The sequence below is a fragment of the Carex rostrata genome, chromosome 6 (genome assembly GCF_964058835.1).
Source record: "Carex rostrata chromosome 6, lpCarRost1.2, whole genome shotgun sequence".
Taxonomy (NCBI): Eukaryota; Viridiplantae; Streptophyta; class Magnoliopsida; order Poales; family Cyperaceae; genus Carex; species Carex rostrata.
Genome location: NC_135923.1, coordinates 3,286,419 through 3,309,676, shown reverse-complemented (window position 1 = coordinate 3,309,676; position 23,258 = coordinate 3,286,419). Strand labels below are relative to the sequence as shown.

The 23,258-nt window shown below is 34.2% G+C and overlaps 1 protein-coding gene and 2 pseudogenes across 3 annotated transcripts; all 3 read right to left on the bottom strand.

Moving 5' to 3' along the window:
- Positions 1-3,396: 3,396 nt before the first annotated feature.
- LOC144555114 (disease resistance protein RPP13-like) lies at positions 3,397-7,706 on the bottom strand. Its single transcript, XM_078303337.1, has 3 exons — positions 6,402-7,706; positions 5,350-6,114; positions 3,397-4,746 (listed from the first exon to the last, which is right to left on the bottom strand). The coding sequence occupies exons 1-3, from the start codon at positions 7,028-7,030 to the stop codon at positions 3,555-3,557; spliced, it is 2,586 nt and encodes an 861-aa protein (XP_078159463.1). The 5' UTR covers positions 7,031-7,706; the 3' UTR covers positions 3,397-3,554.
- A 1,746-nt stretch (positions 7,707-9,452) lies between these two features.
- On the bottom strand, positions 9,453-12,793 carry LOC144555269 (uncharacterized; annotated as a pseudogene). The gene is made up of 6 exons (XR_013512007.1): positions 12,682-12,793; positions 12,058-12,315; positions 11,184-11,416; positions 10,823-10,936; positions 10,177-10,241; positions 9,453-10,055 (listed from the first exon to the last, which is right to left on the bottom strand). The product of XR_013512007.1 is annotated as an uncharacterized LOC144555269 (transcript).
- Positions 12,794-13,620: 827 nt separating this feature from the next.
- Positions 13,621-16,671, bottom strand: LOC144555268 (putative disease resistance RPP13-like protein 3; annotated as a pseudogene). The gene is made up of 3 exons (XR_013512005.1): positions 16,043-16,671; positions 14,983-15,755; positions 13,621-14,406 (listed from the first exon to the last, which is right to left on the bottom strand). The product of XR_013512005.1 is annotated as a putative disease resistance RPP13-like protein 3 (transcript).
- Between the last annotated feature and the right edge of the window lie 6,587 nt (positions 16,672-23,258).

Here is a 23,258-nt window from a genome sequence, read left to right as displayed (position 1 = left end):
GTAAATTCTGATAGTTTGGGAGAGCTTTTGGGTATACAATCTCCATTGGGAGAAAAATACTATCATATTGATTCAACATTTGCAAGTACTCTTTTCATACTATCATATTAAAAAATAATAACTCTAAATTATTAGTTATCTAAATTAAAAAATACTATCATATTGATTCAACATTTGCAAGTACTCTTTTCATACTACAGATTTTTTTTTTCTCATTAAAGTCTTCAATAATATTTTGTGGAACTTGGGTAGTATTATTTTCAGAATTTGATTCTTGATTGTTTGGAGTACTCATGGTGTAACAAAAAAATATTAAATTTTTTTTTTTTTTGTTAATAGCTTTTGAATTCAGGAGGATGGAGAGAAATAACTTTTGAAAATAAAAATATTGAAGAAGAGATATAATTTTTAAAAAATAAAATATTGGAGATGACGATTTTCTTTTCTATAGTTCAAAAAATCTATGAATGAAATACTAATAATTTGTAGAAATGGCATATCAATGAGAGCATAAATTTTCATTATTATGCATAGAATATTAAGGCAAATATTGAAAGATGTATTCATAGCAATAAATTTTATTTAAAAAATTAATGCGGCTGTTACGGAAGGAATAAGTTTGACATTCATCTGTGTTTATAAACATAGCGAATATGTGACTGCATTATATTTTCTCACATTGAAGTCATGGAAAAGTACTGGACTCACCACGGCTTGTGAAAAAATTAATAGGTAAAGTTGCATTTTTATATATTAATATTTATTAATATATGTTTTATTGGGTATTTATATGGGTATTGGGTCGGGTTCGGTTATGGGTTGAATAATTAAATAAAATCCATATCCTACCCATTACAGTATCGGTTTTGGTTCGGATCCAGATCGAATATTAAATTATTAATTTTGTAATCGTACTCATAATTTAACCGATTGTATTTTTTAAACCATACTCTATCCAAATTAATTGGATTTGGGTCGGTTCCGGATCGGATTTGGTTCGGTTCCATATCGGGTAAAGTAGCACCTCTACTTGGTGGTACCCTGTCCGTCCGACGACGGTATACCGTTATTTACAACACTGGTACAAATTATCAATATTTTTGACTCTTTATGGCTATTTTTTCTATCAACATAGTTTCAAGTATATACGATATATTTTTTAAAACAATTGCACAGAAGGCCATAGCACCTAAACATTACTCGTAATATAATATAAAACACATATTAATATGGAGAACAAGATGAACGGTTCGGATAGACCGTTTGAATTTTGAAAACTCGAATATTGAGCCGTAGCACTGTAGATCTCTATGCAACCCATAGCACTTTAGCCTTACCCTATAAGGCATACGAGCATTCAATACAGATTTACCTTTTATTCTAATAGAGAATTTGTTTTATTGAAGAAATCACTCTCTAACTGTTTTTGTAACTTTCATTTCAGTTACTTTAACTATTTTTAGTAATAATTATTAACGTAATCGCTTAAAACAATTACAAATTAATTACATGAGTGTAGCAAAATTAACTTAATTTCTACCTTATACTTGACAGCGGTTCTTAAGCCCATAAACTCTCTTCATTTTAATGGCGTTTCTTTCATTTGAAAAGAAAAAAAAAACAGAGAGAGAAGAGAATAAAAAATGGGATTAATCGATAGAACCAGTCCACCTTACAAAAATGTATCAAGGAGACACGTCATCATCAGTGGGGTCCAGGCGTTGTGATAACCACTCATCTATCATTTACAAAATTAAAGAAATACAAATAAATTAATTAAGACCTGAATCCAACTTGTAGATGGTAACTGCATAATGCCTTCATGTAAAATTTTAAAAACAAAGATAATAAAAGATACTATGAATAAAGAGGAGGGTTAAAATGCACCCTCTTTTTGTGCTCCTAACGTGCACCCTCCCCTCATATCTTCATTTTCAAAGTTCAAATAGTTGATTCGAACATTCCAACGTGTTCTTCATATTAAAATGTGCTTGAAAACCAAATTTTACATTTTTTGAAATTTTTTTACTATTTTTTCAGAATTTTTTAAAATCATCACTTTGCTGAATTTTTTATTATTGTTTAGTTTAATCAAAAATTCTTGAAAAATAGTAAAACATTTCTAAAAAATGTAAAATTTGGTCTCTAAGCACATTTTAATATGAAGAACACGTTGGAAGGATCGAATCAACTATTTGAACTTTGAAAATGAAGATACGAGGGGAGGGTGCACGTTAGGAGCACAAAAAGGAGGGTGCATTTTAACCCTCCTCATGAATAAAATAGAAAAAAATCTAATAAAACAAAAATAGTGTAGAAAAGTTGCATATTTAGCATAAAAATCTACAATGTTACACCAAAATTGGTATTAGGGGCAGAACTGGAAAATTTAGATTGGAAAGTTAAAATCTACAATGTTACATCATTTGAGTGAGGGGATTATTTATTTAATGGTTTCCAATTATTTATTTATGGGGGGACCACTCAATAATTTCCATTTAATCATGGGGGGATGGGGGGACCGCCCACCCCCCATTTATCTCTGCAATAATTTCCAACTAGGGACCGCGTAATAACTCTCATCCCCCATTTAATGGATTAATTGATTTATTCTTTCATAAATAGATATCTTTGCATATGGATTAATATTTGCAAATTCAACATAAATATTTTGATGCTTCAAATTAAACACTAACAGTTTATTTATGATTGAGCGGTCCCTCCATCATTATTTTTGAAAGTTTTTACGGGGATAAATGGGGGGTGGGGGGTGCGGGGTTAATTATCTGCTTCCTATATTAAAATGTACATGTAGACCACATTTTATATTTTTTAGAATGTTTTTAATATTACTTTTGATAGGTTGAAAATTATTGTTTTAATTTGGATGGTCCATAATTTTAAAATTAAGTGATTTTTTACTTAAATAAAAAATAGTAAAATAATTCTTATAACAGTAAAATTTGATTTTCAAGTAAATTTTCACATGTAGGTCATATTAAATAGGATACGACTTTAAAAATATAAATACTAGTTCATAGCATAGACAGTTATATAATATACATTACCATATATAGCCTCACTTGAAAAGATAATTATCTAATCAAAGACTTATCTGCTCATTGTAAGAATTCATATCACCTAAGGTACTTCACTGTTTTAAGATTGAATCCGGCCCATACATCCTATATTGACACGAATCTTAAAGCATTCCTTGAATTATTGTAAGAGGGGATTTCAAAAAGGATCAAATTAACAGCTACCGGCAATAATATATTTCTGAGCATATCGTGGAATAATGTAACACATTCATATAGAGCATTAATTGCCCCCACCCTAACTGGAATTAATAATATAACACATTCATAATGTAACACATTCACTAGCTAGTCAAACGAAACATTTACACTCCTTTTTGCTCCATAAGGAATTCATAAGAAATGTACTGAATATTACAAACAGTAAAATATTATTAAAAAAAAAAAAACAAACAGGGCAGGGGGGAAGAAAAAGTATGTAGTTGCGGATAGATTTGGCTATTTAACTATTAAATACTAATAATATGATTCCTGAACAGTCACATGTTGTAGCTCAGGAGGTAACTGCAACTTTACATTCGGATGTATTTTGAGGTACGTAAGCATTGGCATGACCCCCTTTTCCACCACCAAATCCTCCAACTCATCATCAGCCACTTTCAAGTATTGTAGGACTGGGAATCCTTCTGAACAGATTGCTGAAAACTTCGAGTGTATCACCACAAATCGTAAGGAAAGTTTCTTTAGGTTCTTCAACTTTCCAAGCTCCGGCATAGGATTTTTCCGAAAGCTACAATTACAAAGTGTCAATTTAATGAGACGTGGTGGAAACAAGCTAGCATCTAAGGTGGCGGTCTCGGGCCACCCTCCATCCAAGTGCAGAGAACGTAAATTCTGATAGTTTGGGAGAGCTTTTGGGTATACAATCTCCATTGGGATATCTATGATAAACTTGGATAGTTTGATTGCTAGGGAGACCAAAGATGGCAGTTTTCCAAGTAGATTAGTCATTGCCGCCGAATCTTCTAACATATAATAAACACCTAACTTACGCAGGTTGTTTAAAAGGATCAATTTTGTATCTAATGATCTCGGAATCGATACCCATTTCATGGTTTGGAGATTTCTTAGGTCAACAGTTGAGTTTGGTAGTTCGAGATCACCCAGACCAAACTGCACATGCCTCAATGTACTAGATGTCCATGACAAATTAGGGTTTACAATACGAGTTTCACTAGAATATAAGGTTTCGAGAGTCTTCATACGATGAAAGGAAAATAAGGAAAAATTGAAGTAGCATCTTCTAAATCGCAAGTATTTTAAATGAATCAATTTCTCAATTTCCTTGGCTAGGACACCACCATCGTCCTTGACATCTACAAGGTCTAAAACTTTAAGTAGCCTGAAATTAGAGAACTTGGGCATCTGGATTTTTGTAAAATTGCCTAACCCAAACAGTAGTAAAGAACGGGTATTTGAACCTAAATATTCCATGAATTGTGGATCTTTCTGTTGTGGTTGAACATGGTATTGAAGCGAAGCACGTCGGATTTCTCTGTTGGGCTGGTTGACATCTGATGCTTGTGCGAAAACCGTAAGAAAGTTTTGTTGCCTGGCTTCATGCATTGCCAAGTCGCGGAGAAGATCATGCACTGTAAAGCTCTTGATCAAACCATATGTGGATCGTCTTGATACTTGAATCATACTCCTGAATTAATTTTGGTTTATAAACAAGTTAGAAAAATACTGAAAGTATTGCAACCATAATAAAGGTTTATATATCCTAACTAGATAGTATCATTAATACCAAAAATAAAGATATGATTAATTTTGGTTGATGCAGGTTATTAAGATGCACTGAAATTAAAAAGAAAAAGAAAAAGAAGAGTTAATGGAATTATAAATTATGCTCCAGATTTGGAGAGAAATATTTGATTCTACATATATGTTGGTTGAAAATTTGGAATTACATTAAAAATTCGAACTATATTTTTATAATCCAAATTCCTCATGAAAGGTTATATTTGTGTATCCTCCAATCTCCTAAACATCAAATTTCGATTATATTCTTAAACAGAGCCATTGTTTTGTATCAAATTTTATTTCCATTTTCCTTTGTAAACTAAGAATACCTAGTTTAGAAAGTCCTTTTTTCAACATATTTTAAAAAAATATATGGATAACACTTGGTAGAAGGTATTTGAAAGACGAAATTAATTATAACAGTACAAATTATAAAATTAGGAGGAGGTATGATACTTGTAATAACATCAGAAGAAATTAAAAAAAAAAAAAAAAAAAAAAATACAACCTTTCAAAAAGTTCGTCGAGGTATCTCACAGCCATTTCCTCTTTTGTTGCCGTTTCTTTGCATGGTATGAACCCCTCAGCTATCCACATTCTGATGAGATTTGTTGTAGAGATCTTATAGTCTTCGGGAAAAAAAGCAAGATACATAAAGCATGCCTTGAGATAATAAGGCATATCCTGGTAACTCATGGCCAGGACGTCCATGCAACCCTTGCAATCTGAATACCAATCAAATGTACGCAACACTCTCTCCCACTCAAGATAGTCTCCTCTTTTTTTTAAAAGGACACCACCAAGTACTATCAAAGCCAGAGGTAAGCCCTTACATTTCTTTGATAGTTGGTTTGCAAGGTCGAGGAGATTGGTAGGACATTCTTCGTCAGGTTTTTGATTGGGGAGAGCCTTTTTGAGAAGGAGATCAAGGCTTTTCTTACTATCTAAGAAGTTGAGTTCGTATGGTGGTATTTGAGAGTCTGCTGATGCAACATCGAGATTTCTGCTTGTCAGCAGAACCCGACTTCCATTCTTGACATCAGGCAATATATCTTCTAGTTGAATCCACAGATCTTCCTTCCACACATCATCTAGAATAATCAGATACCTTCTATCATTTAAAAACTTTTTGAGCCTGCTGATTAAATCTCCCAAACCTTGGTTCTCGGGTATAGAATTTTCCAGCTTCAGAAGCATCTTAGTCACCAGATCAATTAGACTGTATTGCTGAGAGATGGATAGCATTATATGGTAGTCGAACTTTTCCTGCGCACTGGATATAAAAGCCAAAAAGAAATACTATTAGATTGATTTCTAGCACTATTTTTTGACAAATAGTCATCGCTGCAATCATGTATTACTGAGATCTCAGTAACTATTGAGCAATAAATTAATGGAGAAGGTGACGGTTCCATCCAATCATTATCTACATAAATCCACCTACTTATTTCTTAGAAATGACTATATCTAATTTGTTTTTCCAAACCACTATTATTGTAATAATTTATCTCATTAAAAGCTTAAAACATAGTTGAAAAAAGAAAATCTGCTCTTAATTACCTTTGGTATACCATATGTGCAAGAGTAGTCTTTCCTAAACCGCCGGGACCTACTATAGTTATGACGGCGCGCCTAGGTGTTTCCTCAGCGAGCATCAGCTGTAGAATTTTCTTCTTGTCGGCCTCCATGCCTACAACTTCAGTATCGTCTACTTCTTGATATGTCTCTCTTCGGAAAGGCAATATGGTTTCCTCTCCCACAATGTCTTGCACAGCTACGATTCCGTAGTCGTCCCTGCTCTTAGAGATTCGATCGAGTTCGTTTTGAATGTTATCAAGATCGGTGCCAAGCTTGTGGAGGGTTTTTACCTTAATGGTTTTATGGAACATCTTCTTGATCTTATTGAGGTGCTTTACGCGATGATCTTCAACTTCGACAAGGAACGTGTCAGTTGCATCCTCGATGCGGTAGGTCACATCACGGAGCTCATTCAGCCAATTTTGCACCCTCACATCTCCTTTGTGTTTCATGTCTGCATCTTTCAGACAGCTCTGGATTCGGATCAGCTCTGTCTGCATCATTTGAACTTTATCCCCAACCCCACCCAAATGCTTCAGTTCGTTCGCCACGAAATTGGCCATGAAATTGGCAAGTTTTTTTACCACAAATTCCACAACTGTCTCTGCCATTTTTCTCTCTCGCTCTCTCTTTTGAAGTGTTTACCAGTAGTGTGTTATAAAGAGGATTGTATTAATTCGCGAGAGCAAAGTTGGTCTGATTATATAGGCGTGCAGGCCAGAAAGCAAACTGAGATGCTTAGTCTACTTTTGATGCTTATTTTGCAGTTGTACTTCGTTTTATGTTTTTTTTGTAATGTTTTTTATGTTTTGTTCCTTTTGTCTTGAGGTGAATGAAATTGCGTGGAAGCAACCAAAATATATAGTTTATTAAATTTGTTTTATTGTTCAGACATTGATTATTTCGATCATGTAAGGTATCTCATTCGTTCATTATATATGGACACGAATCTTAAAGGGACACCGTGCTTATAAATTTGGGTCAGATTGATCCGAACTCTTGTGATGAGACGTACGGGTCGGATTAAAACTCAAAAAGTGAGATAATGCAGAGAATCCGAACTCACATTATTTTCACATCCAATAAACGCTGATGGCTTGTTATTTTCTATTCTTGGTTAGTACAGAACTACAGATGAACAGCTGGCCGTGCATCGGTGCATGTATGCGATATTGCGATCTGAACAGCATCCAATTCAAAATTTTGGCTCAGAGTCACATGCATATTTAATATATTATTAATATATTATGAATAAGTGCTCTGACAAGATGCCTAGCTACTACGCCCTAAAAAATTGGAAATATAACAGCTAAAATCATCGGAAAATGTGCGAGTGCGAAAGATGCGCCTATATGCACGAATTTTCAAAAAGAAAAGTGTTTTCTGACCATGCGAACATGCCAAGGGAAAATACAAACAACTTTTCTACCGTTCACAAGGGGAAGCAGTGGGCAGTGGTTTGCAAACGGACTGGGCCAGGCGGTCCGGGCAAAATTCGAGCACGGAAACGGGTAGACACGGACACAGGCATCACGGGCACACGGGTATAACGGGCTGGGTATCACGGATTTTTTTTTTCAAAAGTCCTGCTCTGCCCGTTTAATACCCGTGCCCGTCACGGGTTCGAGGGCAGGGCGGTCCGGTCCGGGTCCGGTTTTTTTTTTCTGTTTTTTTCTTTCTTTGAAAACCAATAAATTATAAATTCAAATTCATACCTATTAAAATCTAACATATTTAAATATGAATCTAATATGTAAAATCAAAATATATGCGAATTTGAAAAATAAAATTTAAGCTATCCAAAAAATGAATCTAACCTATTTTTTTAACTTATTAAAAATAAATTCAAATTTGAAAAATAAAATATAACCTATTCAAAACAAATCAAATTACTTCACATATTTACAAAAATAAATCTAACATATTTTTATAACCTATTAAAAATAAAATTTAACATATTCAAAACAAATACAATTACTTAACATATTCAAAAAAATGAATCTAACCTATTTTTTTAACCTATTAAAAATCAATTATAAGCAATAAAATTAACCATTCATTCTTATATATTATTTATTTTGAAGAATCAAATATAAGCAATTAAATTAATCATCCATCTCTAACATACTAGTTAAGCAGACAGCTTGCTTTCCTATTGATGATGTACATTAAAATATATAGATGTCTTTGCACCTATACCAAGCACCAAAGTTGGCTTTGCATATTAATTTTAAAAAAAAAAATTTGGATAGTTAAATATAAGAAAATAATTTAGTGGCCACTGTCAAGAGTTTCAAAAAAAAAAAAACTTAGTGGCATCCTAAAGATTTTCTCCTTAATATGTTCATTAGTTAACTTTATATAGTTAATTTACATTTTTATGGATTATTAAATTGGAATTACGAGCTTCTATAAAAATCAATTATAAGCAATGAAATTAACCATTCATCTCTTCTATAATATTTATTTAGGAGAATCTTGACTTAATAATAGTAGCCCATATACAAGATCTTTCTAGCCTATTTGTAAAATTAATTATGCTTCATAAGGTTTTTATTTAAGTCTTTCTAGAATGAAATTTTAATGATACATGAACTTATAAGTTAATATACATTTTCATTGTCATGGTAATGTATTTAAATGATTATTCGAATGTACTGAAATGATTATTTGATTGTACTTGAATGATTATTCGAATGTACTGAAATGAATATTTGATTGTACGAAAATAATCATGGGAAATCAAAATTTTCTTTTGAAAATGTATAATAGTCAATATAATTATTCTTATTGATAATTCTTAATATAATTAAATAAAAGGGATCAAACAATAACATAACAATAATATTATATTTCATAACTAGAATTTTGTTCGTAATCTGTTATCCAATCACTGAAAAAAATCGACTAAAAATTAAATTAGCAAAATAATTATTATAGTGATTAACAACAAAAATGAATATAGATTTGAATCTACTAGGGGTCCGGTTGAGGAGAATTTTGAAAACTTTCACCATAATCTGAACTGCTCACCATAATCGCTATGTGATAATGTACTCAGAAAAAAAATTTACATTTTTTAGAATATTTGTACTATTCTTTTAAATAGGTAGAAATTTACTACTTTTGGATAGTTCCGAATCTTTAGATCAGGTGATTTTCTACTTATCTAAAAAAATTGCAAAAAATGTAAAATTTAGTCTCCAAAAACATTTTGATTTGAAGATCATGTTGAGCGGTTTGCATCAACTATTTGAACTTTGTAAAGGGAGATATAGATCCATAGCACAGACCGTTCTGCGCTTTGCAAAGTACCGTAGCGTCACTCAAGGCACAGAACTAGGTGCAGAGAACAACAGCATATGTTAAAGCAACGCTGGTACAACATACGTACCAGAAAGATCTGACCAGATCTTAGTATGGGCAGAGGCATTCTCAACTCCCGTCGGTGTATGAGCTGGCTCACCGGGCTCCTTCTGCGGGGCCCGAGCAGCCTCATCTGTCGGTACACTGTGCTGATCTCTGTTGACCCCTTCAGTGAGTTGCGACACCAGCATAGTGGCAAGAACAAGGCCGGCATCAAAATCCGAACTCGACCCGTCATCTAGTCCAAATCGAGGTACCATGAGTACTGGTCTTACAAGATGGAAAAATTAATGTTTTGGGTAAGTTGAAATATTAATTCAAATACTCTTGCAAACTTTAGAGATTAACACAGGAGGAGAAAGAATCCAAAAGCTGATACAAGAAAACTAACTCGCCGGCTTTCTCAAAAAAAAGGTGGATGTCAACCTCACATCCTTCACAAAATGTCAAGAAAGCCTGTTGCAAAATTATCAGAGGGAAAATTTTAAATTCAAAATAATTAGAAGTTACATAAATTGATTCCATAGGAACTGTACATATATTGTGTGGTCTCAGAATTTTGTGTAGTAACTAAACATTGCAATTTGTGTTTTCTTTTTGTCAAATAATGCTAAGAAATCCCAGCTAAGGCTGTTGTTGGGATTATTTAAATTAAAAAATGAAACGAGGTTTCTCTGTATTGTTTGACTAAAATGACAGAAAAGACAGACTTGACAAAAACCGCAATGTTTAATTACCAATTTGAGTTTTAAACTTCAAAAAATAAGAAGGACGATACTTTAGGACACCTACCGCCCCCCGCCCCCCGAATTTGTGACACCTAAGGTAACAGAATATATTTCTGTTCGGATCTGTACCGTCCAATCAGAACCTGCGCGACTATTAAAGTGGCCCCGTGCGTTTCACCTTGGGCCGAATTGGCCCGGATTCCGATCAGATGGCCGTGATCCGAACACAGAAATATTCTGTTACCTCAGAGGATCCTCCACCCCTCCCTCCACACACACACACTGAAACAAAAAGAAAAGAGCTCTAACTTTCAGTTCTTTGACCCCAAACGTGACGTCAACCGGGTTGCCTCTATGCTAGTATTGCAAAAACTCCTCTGCAGGGTCTATCCACAGCTGTGTGAAACTTAGCATCATTATTATCTGTCATGTAAAAGTTACATTACAAAAGTCATGATTACTTGAAACAATTTGTGCTAGAAATCTGAATAGAAAAAAAATTTAAACTGTGAAAATAGGTTTTTGTTCGTGTGAGGATGAAACTGCAGCACAAGGCCTCAATTGATTTTTAACTGAACACCATTCAAAAGTAGTGGTTTTCTATGGATCTAAAAAAAATAGTAAAAAAGTTCTAAAAAAATATAAGATTTAGTTTGCAACTACATTTTCATATGGAAGGAGAGAAACAGAACCCTGAGCAGGATCAATATAACTATGGGGCCCCAGTTGCAGGCTCAGTGGCAATTATAGTAATTTCATGTAATGAAGACTGAAAATTGGAGAGAAGGCGAGATAAATCCCTTGGCCGGACTACCAGACTACTGGGAAAGTGCGACCAGTCCAATGACAAATGTTGAACCTCAGGTTCTGAATTGCAAGTGATCCAGTATATCTTCTTCAAACCTGTTTGTTAGGATTCAAATTAAAGGTTTTAATGTTTCCTCTGGGTGCATATGCAAAATTACAAAGTTGCTCCAGTATGTTATCACGTCTCAGATAACATCAGACAAATTTCATGCATGTAATTGATGACGATGACTGTTTGGTTATTTGCACAAGAAAATTTCACTGTTGATATTAAGTCAAAAGATATAACCAATTTGTTCCTGATATACTGATGATAGCTACACCATAACTCTGAAATAAGGACATCTAAAGTCATTTGCTTAATTTTAGTTTACTTGGACTTACAAAAAAGAGTGCCACAATTAATAAACATCAATTGTCAACAGTCAACAATAAAAACAATAATCTTTATCTGAGTGAGGCTATGGTACTATGCATAGCACATATTGGTCCGTACTACGGATCAATATTTTTGCTTTCAAAGTCCAAATAGTTGGTATGAACCGTTTCGTTGTGATTTTCATATGAACATGTAATTGCAGACTAAATTTTACAATTTTTTAGACTTTTTTTTTTTTTACTATTTTTTGAGATATCTCCATTTTCAGAGTTCATGGAAGGATGTACCAAAAAGATGTACTACATTGGAGATGTACCATAAATAAGCTTGAAAATGGAAAGAAAAGAGAGTTGGTCACCGTGGAGACAATGGAGAGAACTGAATCTTGGCTGCATCAAAGGATGGAAGGGTGACAGCTAGACTGTCAACCGATGTGGGTGGGGTGCGAAGCACAGATAATACTGCTTTGAGAAGAACACTACATTGCAGAGGATCAGGGGAGGAATCTGACACACCACTCGAAGAAGAAACTGTGTATATGTCAAAGAAAGACAGGGTGAAAGAAATTGACTGGTACGCGGATCTCGATGCATTCAATGTGTGGAGCTCCAGCTGTCGAAAGAAGAGTGTGTATGAGATTCCGGTACTAATTACTAAACCTATCTCAAAATGTCTTGATGTACATCTAATTTATTTACTTTTTTGAAATATTTGTAGTGGTTCGGTTTGTGTTCATCTTAGACTTCAATTGAATCCAAACTGCCTCTATAACAGTGCTAATTTCAACTAACCAACTTATCCAAGTTATCACTTACCAGTATTCCAGCAATGAAGTATTATTTTTTCTCTCACTTTGCTAATTCTTGCTCAAACATCTTTGGAAACAGATCAACAATACCTAATCATCATATATCCCTTGAGGACCAAAATTTTGAAATGGGGAAAAGAAAAAGGTCTCAAAGAGGAAGAGAGGAGAAGCTTGGAAGGGGAAGCCTGGAGAACGAGTTCAGAGCCGACGCGTGGTAGGCACGTGATGCAGCGGTTGAAGGTCTTGAGAGCGCTTCCACTGATGGACAGCTCCATTGCTGGAGTGGAGAGAGCGGAACCTGCGACGAGGCGGGGAAGAAAGAGCGCGCCTTTACTATTTCTCAATCCACGGCCCAGTTCGGCCCATTTTAATTTTCCCAAGCCTTTGTTTCGGCAATGGAATCGGGTTGTCTGATGGTCTAATGGCTTGAAAAAACTAGCTGGTCTAGGACTGGACCGGACCACCGTGGAACCGATCCGTACTGAGTCGAACTGTGGTCAATATCCGACTTGGCCCGGACTGACGATAAAGAGGGTCCAAATCTGTGCTAGAACTATGGTGTAGATTCACATGGTCTGTCCGGTCCAAGTTTATGTCTAGCTATGTTACAGTCTGTATAGGTCAATGGATTTGTTATTTTATTAAAAAAAAGTTAAATTGTTTAAAAAAGAAGAAGTTTTGACTACGGTCTGGTCCGGGTTTAATTAGCACAATTATAGTCCGACTGGTCCGGTCAGGAATTTAGAACTTGCCGGATTAGTCCTCAGTCCGGGCCAGTCTAGATTTTAACCATAATTTGAGTCGGTACGAATCGGTTCCACAGGTGGTCTGCTTTGATTCTAGACCGGCCGGTTTTTTTCAAAATGCTAGTTCAAATAGTTAATTTCAACTATTAAACTTAGACCACATTTTATATTTTTTAGAATATTTTTAATATTATTTTTGATAGGTTGAAAATTATTGTTTTAATTTAGATGGTCCATAATTTTAAAATTAAGTACTTCTAAAAAATAGGAAAAGAGTTCTTATAACTGCAAAATTTGATTTGCAAGTGGATTTTCACATGTAGGTCATATTAAATAGTATATATTAACTGTTTAGACTTTAAAAATATAAATACATTACCATAGCCTCACGTAAATTATGATAGCACTGATCGCGAGGGAGACCAAAGATGGCAGTTTTCCAAGTAGATTAGTCATTCCCACCCAATCTTCAAACTCATTAAAAACACCTAACTTACGCAGGTTGTTTAAAAGGATCAATTTTGTATCTAATGATCTCGGAATGGATACCCATTTCAAGGTTTGTAGATTTCTTAGGTCAACAGTTGAGTTTGGTAGTTCGAGATCAGCTGCATTACACCGCACATGCCTCAATGTACTAGATGTCCATGACAAATTAGGGTTGTCAATATCAATTCCTCTAATATCTAAGGTTTCGAGAGTTTTCATATGATGAAAGGAAAATGAAGAAAACTTGATGCTGCATCTTCTAAATCGCAAGTATTTTAAATGAATCAATTTCTCAAATTCCTTGACTAGGTCACCACCACCATTCTCGACATCTACAAGGTCTAACACTTTAAGTAGCCTGAAATTAGAGAACTTGGGCATCTGGGTTTCTGTAACATAGCCTAACCCAAACAGTAGTAAAGAACGGATATTTGGACCTAAATATTCCATGAATTGTGGATCTTTCTGTTGTGGTTGAACATGGTATTGAAGCGAAGCACGTCGGATTTCTCTAATGGACTGGTCGACATCTGATGCTTGTGCGAAAACCGTAAGGAAGTTTTGTTGCCTGGCTTCATGCATTGCCAAGTCACGAAGAAGATCATGCACTGTAAAGCTCTTGATCAAACCATATGTGGATCGCCTTGATACTTGAATTATACTCCTGAATTAATTTTGATTTATAAACAAGTTAGAAAAATACGGAAAGTATTGCAACCATAATAAAGGTTTATATATCCTAACTAGATAGTATCTCATTAATACCAAAACAAAAGATATTATTAATTTTGGTTGATGCAGATTATTAAGATGCACCGAAATTTAAAAAAAAAAGTTAATGGAATTATAAATTATGCTCAAGATTTGAAGAGAAATATTTTTTTCTACATATATGTTGGTTGAAAATTTGGAATTACATTAAAAATTCGTACTATATTTTTATAATCCAAATTCCTCATGAAAAGTTATATTGGTGTATCCTCCAATCTCCTAAACATCAAATTTCGATTATATTCTTAATCAGAGCCATTTTTTTGTATCAAATTTTATTTACAGTTTCCTTTGTAAACCAAGAATACCTAATTTAGAAAGACCTTTTTTCAACATATTTAAAAAGAAATATGGATAACACTTGGTAGAAGGTATTTGAAAGACAAAATTAATTATAACAGTACAAATTATAAAATTAGGAGGAGGTATGATACTTGTAATAACATCAGAAAAAAAAAAAAAATACAACCTTTCAAAAAGTTCGTCGAGGTACCTCTCAGCCATTTTCTCTTTTGTTGCCGCTTCTTTGTATGGTATGAAACCCTCAGCTATCCACCTTCTGATGAGATCTGTTGCAGAGATCTCATAGTCTTCGGGAAAAAAAAGCAAGATACATAAAGCATGCCTTGAGATAATAAGGCATATCCTGGTAACTCATGGCTAGGACATCCATGCAACCCTTGCAATCTGAATACCAATCAAATGTATGCAACACTCTCTCCCACTCATGATCGTCTCCTCTCTTTTTTAAAAGGACACCACCAAGTACTGTCAAAGCCAGAGGTAAGCCCTTACATTTCTTTGATAGTTGGTTTGCAAGGTCAAGGAGATTGCTAGCTAGGACATTCTTCGTCAAGTTTTTTATTGGGGAGAGCCTTTTTGAGAAGGAGATCAAGGCTTTTCTTACTATCTAAGAAGTAGAGTTCATATGGTGGTATTTGAGAGTCTGCTGATTTCGCAACATCGATAATTCTGCTTGTCATGAGAACCCGACTTCCATTGTTGACATCAGGCAATATATCTTTCAGTTGAATCCACAGATCTTCCTTCCACACATCATCTAGAATAATCAGATACCTTCTATCATTTAAGAAACTTTTGAGCATGTGGATTAAATCTCCCAAACCTTGGTTCTCGGGTATAGAATTTTCCAGCTTCAGAAGCATCTTTGTCACCAGATCAATTAGACTGTATTGCTGAGAGATTGATAGCATTATATGGTACTCGAACTTTTCCTTCGCACTGGATATAAAAGCCAAAAAGAAATACTATTAGATTGATTTCTAGCACTATTTTTGGACAAATAGTCATCGCTGCAATCATGTATTACTGAGATCTGAGTAACTATTGAGCAATAAATTAATGGAGAAGGTGACGGTTCCATCCAATCATTATCTACATAAATCCACCTACTTATTTCTTAGAAATGACTATATCTAATTTGTTTTTCCAAACCACTATTATTGTAATAATTTATCTCATTAAAAGCTTAAAACATAGTTGAAAAAAGAAAATCTGCTCTTAATTACCTTCGGTATACCATATGTGCAAGAGTAGTCTTTCCTAAACCGCCGGCACCTACTATAGTTATGACGGCACGCCTAGGTGTTTCTTCAGCGAGCATCAGCTGCAGAATTTTCTTCTTGTCAGCCTCCATGCCTACAACTTCAGTATCGTCTACTTCTTGATATGTCTCTCTTCGAAAAGGCGATATGGTTTCCTCTCCCACAATGTCTTGCACAGCTACGATTCCGTAGTCGTCCCTGCTCTTAGAGATTCGATCGAGTTCGTTTTGAATGTTATCAAGATCAGTGCCAAGCTTGTGGAGGGTTTTTACCTTAATGGTTTTATGGAACATCTTCTTGATATTATTGAGGTGCTTTACGCGACGATCTTCAACTTCGACAAGGAACGTGTCGGTTGCATCCTCGATGCGGTAGGCCACATCACGGAGCTCATTCAGCCAATTTTGCACCCTCGCATCTCCTTTGTGTTTCATGTCTGCATCTTTCAGACAGCTCTGGATTCGGATCAGCTCTTTCTGCATCATTTGAACTTTACCCCCAACCCCACCCAAATGCTTCAGCTCGTTCGCCACGAAATTGGCCCCGAAATTGGCAAGCTTTTCTACCACAAATTGCACAACTGCCTCTGCCATTTTTCTATCTCGCTCTCTTTTGAAGTGTTTACCAGTAGTGTGTTATAAAAAGGATTGTATTAATTCGCGAGTGCAAGGATGGTCTGATTATATAGGCGTCCACGCCAGAAAGCAAACTGAGATGCTTAGTCTAATTGCAATAATAAATTTGATTAATTTCTGATGCTTATTTTGCAGTTGTACTTTTTTTTAATTTTTTTAATGTTTTGTTCCTTTTGTCTTGAGGTGAATGAAATTGCGTGGAAGCAACCATAATATATAATTTATTAAATTTGTTTTGTTGTTCTGACATTGATTATTTCGATCATGTAAGGTATCTCCTTCGTTCATTATTTATATATCGACACGAATCTTAAAGGGACACCGTGCATTATAAATTTGGGTCAGATTGATCCGAACTCTTGTGATGAGACGTACAGGTCGGATTAAAACTCAAAAAGTGAGATAATGCAGAACTGCTGAAGGAGACTGTGAAGCTTCATTATTTTTTGAAGGTGTTTTGAAGGAGTGCTTCATGAAATGGAAAATAACTTAGTGTTATCACTGTTTCTTTCAGCAGTTTGAGCAATTTTTGAGAGCCGATATCTCACGATCTGTTTTGAGATTTTGTATGAAACTTCACAGTCTTATTCTATAAAGTCAAGAATGCATATCGGTAAATTTTCATGATTTTTGAAGGTGTTTTGATATGTTAACCAGAGGTGCAAATTTGGGCCAAAAAAACAATATTTTCTTTCTCGATACTCTAAAAAAAAAATAATATATCCGGGCCGCGAATTTTTTCCGCTGCCCAGAATAAAAAATCCGGGGTGCGGAAAAAATCTGCAGCCTGGATATTTTTAAAATTCCACTCAGAACCTGATTATTTTTAATAAAATAATTTTTGTTTTGAATATTTTAAAAAAAATCGGAAAGATGAGCCTATATGCACGAATTTTCAAAAAGTAAAGTGTTTTCCGACCATGTGAACATGCCAAGGGAAAATACAAACAACTTTTCTACCGTTCACAAGAAGGGGAAGCAGTGGGCTCAGAGGGCTTACAACTTTTCTCCTGTTTTGTATGTAGTTTTAGTGGATCATATCTTAAAAAAATAAGCACTTGACTCACTATTCCATTCCTAATCACCTCTCATATTAGAATATTGGATCAAAGAAGACTAAGAGTCAAAAAACAGAAATTAAGTTTAATATTATCGAACCCACTAGTCCATTCCTAATCCGCTCTCCTTGTCCCTCTCATATTAGAATATTGGATCAAAGAAGACTAAGAGTCAAAAAGGAGAAATTAAGTTTAACATTATCGAACCCACTAGTCTATTCCTAATCCGCTCTCCTTGTCTCTCTCATATTATAATAGGTTAATTATAATTTCCCCCACCTATCCATCCCTCATTTCATCCCCCAACTAATTTTCTATTTTAACTATAACTATAACTACTATTTTTAACAACTTTTATTTCTTTCCTCTTTCTACCTTTCTCTTTCACCATTATTTTTCTCTTTCACCTCCATCTTCTTCTCCCACCTCCTTCTCCCACTTTCGCCTCCGCCTCCCTCTCTCACCTCTACCTCTCCCACCTCCGCCTCCCACCTCCCTCTCCCACCTTCGCCTCCCACACCTCACCTCACCTCCGCCTCTACCTCCCTCTCTCACCTCTGCATCCCACCTCCTCCTCCACCTCCGTTTTTCCATCGATAAGCTCCCCTCCCTCTTCCACCTCGAAATGATAAATACAATAAGCTCACTCTCTCTTACACTTTTGATGTAGATTTATTACTACACAAGTAATAAATCCTAAATTGCACTCAATCCGGTTGCAAGTGTACAACCTTATCAAGTAGTATTTAAGGATCGTCTCCACAGGGACAATTCGGAATATTAAACCTAACCTAATCAATTCAATTTAGTAAAAGGAAATAAAAGGAATTTGTTTGTTTTTATGATGGTTTGGTTTGATTGTGATTAAACTAAAGTTTTTAAAGCAAATTCTGATTTTCAACAAGTATGAGAAATTAGGGTTTGCTTAGGGTTCCTATCCACTAATGTCATGACTAATTGGTTTATAAATTTCTGTTCTTAGGTTTATGAAGGCACAGTTTGGTGTTGTAGGTATAAAGTGATATTTCTATATTAATACCATCTTTAAATTATAATAAACGTCACCTCTCAGTACTTGGCTACTCTAATTTAAAGTCACTAAGTTCTTACTGTCCCAATTGAATTAGAAAACTATCTTTCACCTCTCGGTACTTGGCACAATTCTCTAACCTATTAGGTAAAGCCCGTATAAGACAAGCGTCACCTCTCGGTACTTAGCCTATCAAATGCTATATTCTTTATGGTCTGGACCTAATATCCAATCTCTCAATTGTAAATACCAAATCCTAGGATTTCATGCAATTTCGATTAAGTCCTCACAAGCAATTCAAATAAAGAATAGATCATAACGCAAGAACAAGCATATATCAAGTAAAACCAACTAAATCATAACAAAAGTTTCAAGTACAACCCTAATTAACCCTAGAAAAGCTCTTAGCCAGCCATGGCTAAGATACAAATCAATTCAAAAGAAATAAAAGAGTTCCAAAGGAAAGAAAATAATAAAACCAAATGATCAATGATATCCTCTTCTTCCTTCTTCTCTCTTCTTGTTTTTCCTTTTGCTTTTCCTTGTTTAAATCTCTAAATTCTACCTAAAAAACGTCCTCCATCTGTTCTACAGGTTTCTATATATATACAACTCAAAAACCCAGAAATAACCAATCAAAAATAACCAATTCGGACTCTGAACCGACTTAATTGCGGGCCGCAATAGACTCATTGCGGGTCGCAGTCAATGAAGATTTTTAATTAGCCTGCGCAGAATTTCTGAAGGCCATTGCGGGCCGCAATCACTCTATTACGGGCCGCAATGGGTATGCTGAAATCGCTTGATATTCTTCCTGTTCTGGTTGGTTAATTACGGGCCACAATACATCTCTTCCGGGCCGCAATGGGCATGTCAGATGCTCCATTCTTCGTGCTAATTCGCCCGTTTTGAGTCGTTAAGCTCCATAAACTTGATTACCTGTAGAACAAACATAACTAGGGCAGGAACTTGAACTTTCGTGCTAATTCGCCTCGATTTTTTTTCCCTCTATGCTTGCTGCTCCCGCTCCAGCGAACATTCTGCCAGAGATCATTCGTCACTCCATCCCAATCAAGCACGCCTCTACCAGTAATGAATACTTCAACGTGTATGAATGAATACTTCAATGTGTATGAATGAATACTTGAGCACGTCTCTACCGGGTCAGATCCGTCACTGTCGATCGTATCAAAATAATTTTGTATATGTATATGCAATTAATCCCTTTCATATTTATGTTCTATTTCCTCGTGAAGTAGCGAGTTTTGCAAAGAACAAAGCTTTATTAATGATGAATTAGGCCACTGCGTATTAAATAAATGACATAAAAATAAATTTTGAAAAAAAAATAGAGATATATGAATGAATACTTAATATCTTACAGATGAATACTTCAATGTGTATAAATGAATACTTAATATCTTAGATATTAATACTTGCGTAACAAGATATTAATATTTGTGCAACAGACAACTCGAAAGTATGTCATCATGGATCTCATTTGAAAGATAAAATTGTATAAAAAACGTTCGTGGTTTTAGATTTGCAAAATTCTTCACAGATCGCAGAAATATTAGTTAGATTGAACGAAGAAAAAACCACCTCTAAAAACGTGTAAAAGATGAATGAGTGATATGTACAGTTTTTATATTTGCACTTACACAATGGGAATTAATATTTTCTCGATAAGAGATGAATACTTGTGCAACGAACAACTCGAAAGTATGTCATCATGGATCTAATTTGAAAGATAAAATTGTGTAGAAAACGTTCGTGATTTTAGATTTACAAAATTTCTCACAGAACGTCAGAAATATTGATTAGATTGAACGGAGAAAAAAAAACCACCTCTAAAAACGTGTTAAAAATGGATGAGTGATGTGTCTAGTTTTTATATTTGCACTTGCATGACGAGGATGAATACTTTCTCGATAAGAATGAATACTTATATAACGGACAACTTAAAAGTATATCATCATGGATTTCATTTTAAAGATAAAATTATGTCAAAAACATTCGTGGTTTTAGATTTGTAAAATTCCTTTCCGATCGTCAGAAATATTGATTAGATTGAGCGAAGAAAAAAAATCCCACCTCTAAAAACGTGTCTAGTTTATTTTTTAAAATACTTGATATATTATGTATGAATACTTGATCTGTTATAGATGAATACTTGATGTATTATAGATGAATACGTGCGCGAGCCAGTTGTAAAATCTTTTAAATATTATGTGGTCTCCAAATAATAAGTGGTCCCTTAAGTAGTTAGTAGTTATTGAAGTAGTTAATGACTGGGGGATGAAATGGGGGATTGTTACTGGGGATAGCCAGATGCTCCCATTAGAATATTGGATCAAAGAAGACTAAGAGTCAAAAAGGAGAAATTAAGTTTAACATTATTGAACCCACTAGTCCATTCCTAATCCGCTCTCCTTGTCCCTCTCATATTAGAATATTCGATCAAAGAAGACTAAGAGTCAAAAAGGAGAAATTAAGTTTAACATTATCGATGCTCGGATCCCTCTCATATTGTGAATTGGATCATGTATGCTACCCTTTTAATTTCTATTAACTTTGAGTTCATGTAAACCTTTGATATATATAATAATTTTGGTTTCATAAAAATTTACAAACTTTGGTTAGTCTATTAATTGGAAGCTATACCACTTTATTAAATTCCCACTCTAGTACAAAATTTTTCGGATACAGATACGAATCGAATATTAGTCAAATACGAATACAGATCGGATATTAATCAGATACGAATACTAATAGAATATTAGTCGAATACAAATATGAATACGGATATAAATCAAATTCCTAATTTATATATATATATAGAGAGAGAGAGAGATGGGCTATGGTGCATTGCAATGCATAGGCACCCTTGTGCATTGGATTATAAATCACCGATTCAAAGTCCAAATAACTGATCCAAACCGTTCATCTTGTTCTCCATATTAATATATGCTTGGAGACCAAATTTTACATTTTTTTAGAATTTTTTTACTATTTATTAAGCCACTTTGAAAATAGCTGATCCGGTGGTCCAGAAATTATTATTGTTTTTACTGTTCATCTAGATTTTCAGATTTTCAATAAATCTAAATAAATAGTAAAAAAAATTCCAAAAAATGTAAAATTTGGTATCCAAGCACATATTAATATGGAGAATAAGATGAACGGCTTGGATCGGTCATTTTGGACTTTGAATTGGTGATTTATGGTCCAATGCACAAGGGTGTCTATGCATTGCAATGCACCATATCCCATCTCTCTCTCTCTCTCTCTCTATATATATATATATATATATATATATATATATATAAATTATACTATTCATCTTATTCATAAATAATAAAATATATCATGCTACATAACACAATAAAAATAATAACTCTAAATTATTAGTTATATATCTAAATTAAAAAATACTATCATATTGATTCAACATTTGCAAGTACTCTTTCATACTACATATTTTTTTTCCTCATTAAAGTCTTCAATAATATTTTGTGGAACTTGGGTAGTATTATTTTCAGAATTTGATTCTTGATTGTTTGGAGTACTCATGGTGTAACAAAAAAAATATGAAAAAGTTTTATTTTTATTTTTTGTTAATAGCTTTTGAAGAAAACATTTTTTCTGATGCTTATTTTGCAGTTGTACTTTTTTTTTATTCTTTTAATGTTTTGTTCCTTTTGTCTTTAGGTGAATGAAATTGCGTGGAAGCAACCAAAATTTAGAAAGACCTTTGCAGTTGTACTTTTTTTTTATTTTTTATGTTTTGTTCCTTTTGTCTTTAGATGAATGAAATTTTGTGGAAGCAACCAAAATTTAGAAAGACCTTTGCTAACAATTGACGTGACTGAAAAGGACTTAATTATCTTTTTCAAATAGTATGAAAATGAGAAATGTGCAAAGAGTGTTGAGATCTGAGAAGGTAAGGTAAGCTTCTGGAAGTGGCGTGGATAAGACTATGTACAGAAGTCAATGATTTTTGACGAGAGTGGATTTTACTTTCGGTAGAGCGGGGTCATTCTGTCTCTGTTTTGCTGTTCTTTTGGAAAAATTTTAAGAGTCACATTCATTGGTACTGTAGCCTCCCACTACTATTCATTCATGTACAGATACTGAAATGAACTAGGATGATTGAAGGAAGTTGCAATAATTGGAGATTAAGGAATTACTTTTACATCAATAATCTCCACTATAATTTATTACCATTAGAGATTTGTCTTCAAGTACTAACAATTGAACCCAGAGTTTCTCTTTCAGTTGAAGAGGGCACATAATTAACATTTCACAAACCAATTGATTATAAAACCAGACTTTACAATATATTAACTGAGTATGCCAAAAACCAAAAAAAAAAAAAAAAAAAAAAAAACAATTAACACCGAAGATTCATCACCTGAAACTTAACTTCATAAGTACATTACAAAGGCCAACAATAT